The 4,851-nt window shown below is 32.0% G+C and overlaps 1 protein-coding gene across 1 annotated transcript in view; it reads left to right on the top strand.

Annotated features, from left to right (window-relative positions):
• The window catches only part of LOC106872636 (thrombospondin type-1 domain-containing protein 4), a 334,387-nt gene extending 330,749 nt beyond the window's left edge, over positions 1-3,638 (top strand). The window contains exon 16 of the mRNA XM_089360964.1: positions 3,084-3,638. Coding sequence (XP_089217090.1) covers positions 3,084-3,094 — 11 coding nt within the window. The 3' untranslated portion in view covers positions 3,095-3,638. The remainder of the gene's footprint in view (positions 1-3,083) is intronic.
• Positions 3,639-4,851: the final 1,213 nt, after the last annotated feature.

Below are 4,851 nucleotides of genomic sequence, written 5' to 3'. Positions count from 1 at the left end.
AGAGGATACAGAAAATATACTGAAATTCCATTTCAGCAGAATGGACATCTTGACATAGCCAGCCTTGGCTATGTCAAGATGTTTTTTTTTTTTGTATTTGTCTCTCCCATTTAGATTGTTTAAATGTTGTCACAACAGTAATATGTCCATTCTGCTGCAATGAAATTTTCAGTAAATTTTCTGTATCCTTGTGCAGCTGAATTACTTAAATATATGAAGTGGCATGAAACGTGCGTACTGCAATAACCTTGAAAATCTGTGTTGCATTTTTTGATATAGGAATATATATGTAAATATATATATATATATTTATGGATGCGTAAATATATATGTATATATAATTATAGATGAGTTAATATATATATACATATATATGTATATGTATGTGTATATATATATATATATATATATATATATATATATATATATATATATATATATATATAAGTTTGTATATATACATATATATATGTATATATATATATATATATATATATATATATATATATATATATATATATATATATATATATCCCTTTCACATGCCTACACACAGCGTTAAAACATGTACTGACACAGAAATGTACACTCGCATACGCAGGCACACACCCATTCATTCACAAAGCTACACTCACATACATATGCACGTATAGATGCATACACAAACACGCGAATGCATACATATATTTTATTACAGTTTGACTCACCTCCACACGACGTTAACTTTTTTCGGGTATATGGGACACATCCTTCTCGTCAGATTTTCGAAGAAAGCATGGAGTTATGAGGAGCTGAGTCAAGCTGTTCTTATTAAATGCATAGCAATTCAACCGAATGTGTTGAGCGTTACTCTCTTTCGTTTCTTATTCACTCGTATGTACTTGCATTTATAAGTGTGTGAGCGTGTGTGCGTGTGTATAATTGCATGTATATATAAAACAATATATATATATATATGCATACACACACACACACACACACACACACACACATATATATATATATATATATATATATATATATATATATATATATATATATATATATATATATATATATGCAATCTGTCGCATGCATTCTCATTCAAAAACACATACAAAAGCACACAGACACTCACTCACACACACACGCACGCACACACACACACGCACACACATACACACACACACAAAGAAAAAATACTTTGAAATACAAAAAAGTTAGATTTTTTTTGTTTTATTTTTTGTTGATTTTGTATTGTTCTTCGTCTTATCATCATCATCATCATCATATTCATCATCATCATCATCATCAAGAACATTACTATCATACGATAGTCTAGCTAAATTGCTTTATTGTTTTCTGATGTTCTTGTTGCATATTTTTGTTGTTGTTGTTGTTCTTGTCGTTGTTGTTGTTGTTGCTATACATAACACAGCGTTTAAGATAGTAAACCTCCTGGTACATAGGGCGCCTATGATGAATTCGTACCCAGCAGCTAACGTTGTGTTGTATCCCTTCACAATTAACTTAACATTATTTCAAGCAGGCTTTACTGCTTTCACTCTTTTTTTTTTTAAGAAAAGAAAACAGAAAAGATGCTATTATTCAAGGTCCTCTTTTGCTTTTTACTCTTCCGCGATGAGGAGGCGATAAAATAAAGTACTTGTTATGTAATGAGGTCAATATCATCGACTATATTCTACCCACACCACAACTAATATCTGACCTTCTACCTATGTTGGAAATTATAAACATTATTGTTGTTGTTATTATTATTATTATTATTATTATTACTATTATTATTGTTATTATTATTATTATTATTATTACTATGACTAAGGCGACGAGCCGGCAGAATCGTTAGCGCACCGGGTGAAATGCTTAGCGGTATTTCGCCCGTCGCTACGTTCTGAGTTCAAATTCCGCCGAGGTCGACTTTGCCTTTCATCCTCTCAGGGTTGATAAATTAAGTACCAGTCAAGTACTGGGGTCGATGTGATCGACTAACTTCTTCTCCTCAAATTCCAGGCCTTGTGCCTATAGTAGAAAGGATTATTATTATTATTATTATTATTATTATTATTATAGAGACAAAGCTCGGGTTTGGTTTAATTAATAAGATTTATGTGTGTAGCGGGTTACTACCTGTAATCTTAGGTATCCACATGTCTTCAGCTGTCTTTCAAGTGCTTAGGACCCTCCTGACAATTCTTGCTGCCCCTAAGAGGTAAACTTTCTGTAGGAGCTCTACTGGGCATTCTATTATTATTATTGCTATTATTATTATTATCATTATTATTATTATTACCATTACTATTACGCTGGTTTAACTGCTTTGCGGCACTTCTTCTGTCTTTACGTTCTGAGTTCAAATCCCGCCGAGGTCAATTTTTGCCTTTCATCTCTTTGAACTCGATAAAATAAGTACTAGTTGATGTAATCGACTTCAAACCTCTCCTAGAATTGCTGGCCTTGTGCCAAAATATGATACCATTATTATCATCATTATTATTATTTTATATACCCGAGCCTATTCCCCAATTATTATTACTATTATTATTATTATTATTATTATTATTATTATTATTATTATTATTATTATTACTATTATTATTATTATTGTTATTATCATCATTATTATTATTCAGTAGTCTTATTACTATTACATGCTTTTCATTGCACTATCAAGCCTAGCTCTGTGCGGCTTGAAAATGTGCTGTGGTTTGTTTTGGTGTTTTTATTGTTATCCTCATCGTTGTCGATACCTTCATCATCATTTTCATCATCATAAACATGAATATCAACATCCGTCACCATTATCATCCACAGCATTATCGTAATCATGTAAAATAAATCTTGTGTCAAAAAAAAAAAGAGCTAAAAAATGCGAAAAAACAAAAACAAATCTGACTGGAAGTGATGTAAAAAAAATATTCACTGAACGAAAAAAACACTGAGAATTGTTCAATAATTATTTCAGTGAAAACGTCGGAACTTTAGTCGTAATACATTTTGTTTGAAAAAAAGTCCTTTTTTAATATTATGTATGAATGTTTTGCGATAAACAATTCTTATAGCTTGCCCTTTGAATTTTTACGAAGCTCGGATCTAGCAGACGACATCTGGTGATATCTGCGAAAGCACACATCGGTGAACATTGGGACTGATTTATTAGTGTTCTTTTTTTTTTGTGATACGTATTATACCACAACTTTATTCAACAATATTCGTAATTCATTTGATTGAATTGTCTAATAGGTAATTTTTAAATAGATATTAAGCAAAAAAAAATCAAAATACCTTTCAAAAGAGAAAAATATTTAAAAAAAATAAAAAGCAAAAGATTATGTGAACACATAAAAGACAAGGATAATTTTAATGAGGAAACTTTGATAATTTATAAGTATGAAATGCCGGAAAAAATCAATTCAGTACCTGATGACGAAGACAATTTTGCAAAAGAATACAAAGAAATAAAAGAAAGAAAACGGAAAAAGCTTTTAAAATGTCTTCCAAACATTATAAATATTGAAGAAAGAGAGGATCAACAGTCGAAAAAGGATTTCTTCATTATCAAGTTTTAAAAGTCTTCGTTTTAGAAACTGTGTCAAAAATACCAAAGTTTTTCTTCAAATAAATATAAATATGTGAGTGAATGTTTGTCTTCTCTTTATTTTATTTGCGGATATTTTTTTGCGTAATTTTTGTTTCGTTTTGTTTCTTTTTTCCTTTATATTCTGGTATATTTTCTAGGAACCCTTTAGGCCTCGAAGCTATTGCCGACACTCGCAATAGTGAAATCTTATAACTGCTATAAGAAGCTAGACTAACTCCTTTTTGTTTTTATCAGATTAATGAATAAGAAGATTCTTATCAGTAGTTTCGTTAACGTGAAATAGAAACGCATAAGTATTTTTCTTATACAAAAGAAAGGAGTCTTTGATAAAACTACATTCAAAATACACACGTACGGTGTCTCTTTGTAATATATTCTCTAAACAATTCTAGTTTTTCCACGCCTATTAATGTACAACATTGTATGTACATCTCTCTAGAGCTTCTCTCATCACTACTTCGGCAAGTACGGCGAAGACTAAGTTACCAATAAAGAGGTCGAATAAAAATGAAGCATGTCCGAAAAAAAATATTGGTTTCCAAAAGTTCGGGAGAGGGAGATAGCCAATTACATCGACTCCAGTGCTCAAGTGGTACTTATTTTATCGACCATGAAAGTCGGCCTTGGTGGATTTAAACTCAGATACTTAAAAACGGTCGAATTGCTGCTAAGCACTTTATCCGGCGTACTAAGGATTCTACAGCTCATCACCATATGTCCGAAAATGATTTTGCTCCAAATTACGGAACAAGGCCAGCAATTTCGGGGGAGGGAGGGGTAAATCGTTTACATTGACCCTAGTGCTCAACGATCATTTATTTTATCAACCCTGAAAAGATGAAAGGCAAAGTCGACCTCTGCGAAATTTGAACTCAGAACGTAAAAACGGACGAAACAGCGATAAGCCTTTTACCTGCCAGTTCGCTGCCTCATGTCCGAAAATAATATAGCAGAGGATCACGGTTTAGGAAGGATGTCGTTGACTAAACAGTCCCCAGTACTTCAATGGTACTTTATTTTATGAGACCTCACAAGGATAAGAGGAAATGCTGGACGTCGGTGAAATGTGAATTCAACGTAAAGAAACGTTAGTAAACATCGCTAGTTATTTACTCCGATGATCTTCCGATTCAATGACTACTAGTTTCTACTTCACTATGAAAATATTTCCAGCTCACATTCTAAGTTCAAACTCCGTTCAAATCATCATTGCCTATCATCATTAGGAGGACGATAAAATAAAGTATCCGGCA

Source organism: Octopus bimaculoides, chromosome 12 (assembly GCF_046866305.1).
Source record: "Octopus bimaculoides isolate indiv1 chromosome 12, ASM4686630v1, whole genome shotgun sequence".
Taxonomy (NCBI): domain Eukaryota; kingdom Metazoa; phylum Mollusca; class Cephalopoda; order Octopoda; family Octopodidae; genus Octopus; species Octopus bimaculoides.
Note: the sequence above shows the minus strand (reverse complement) of the source record. Positions and strands in the feature narration are given on the sequence as shown.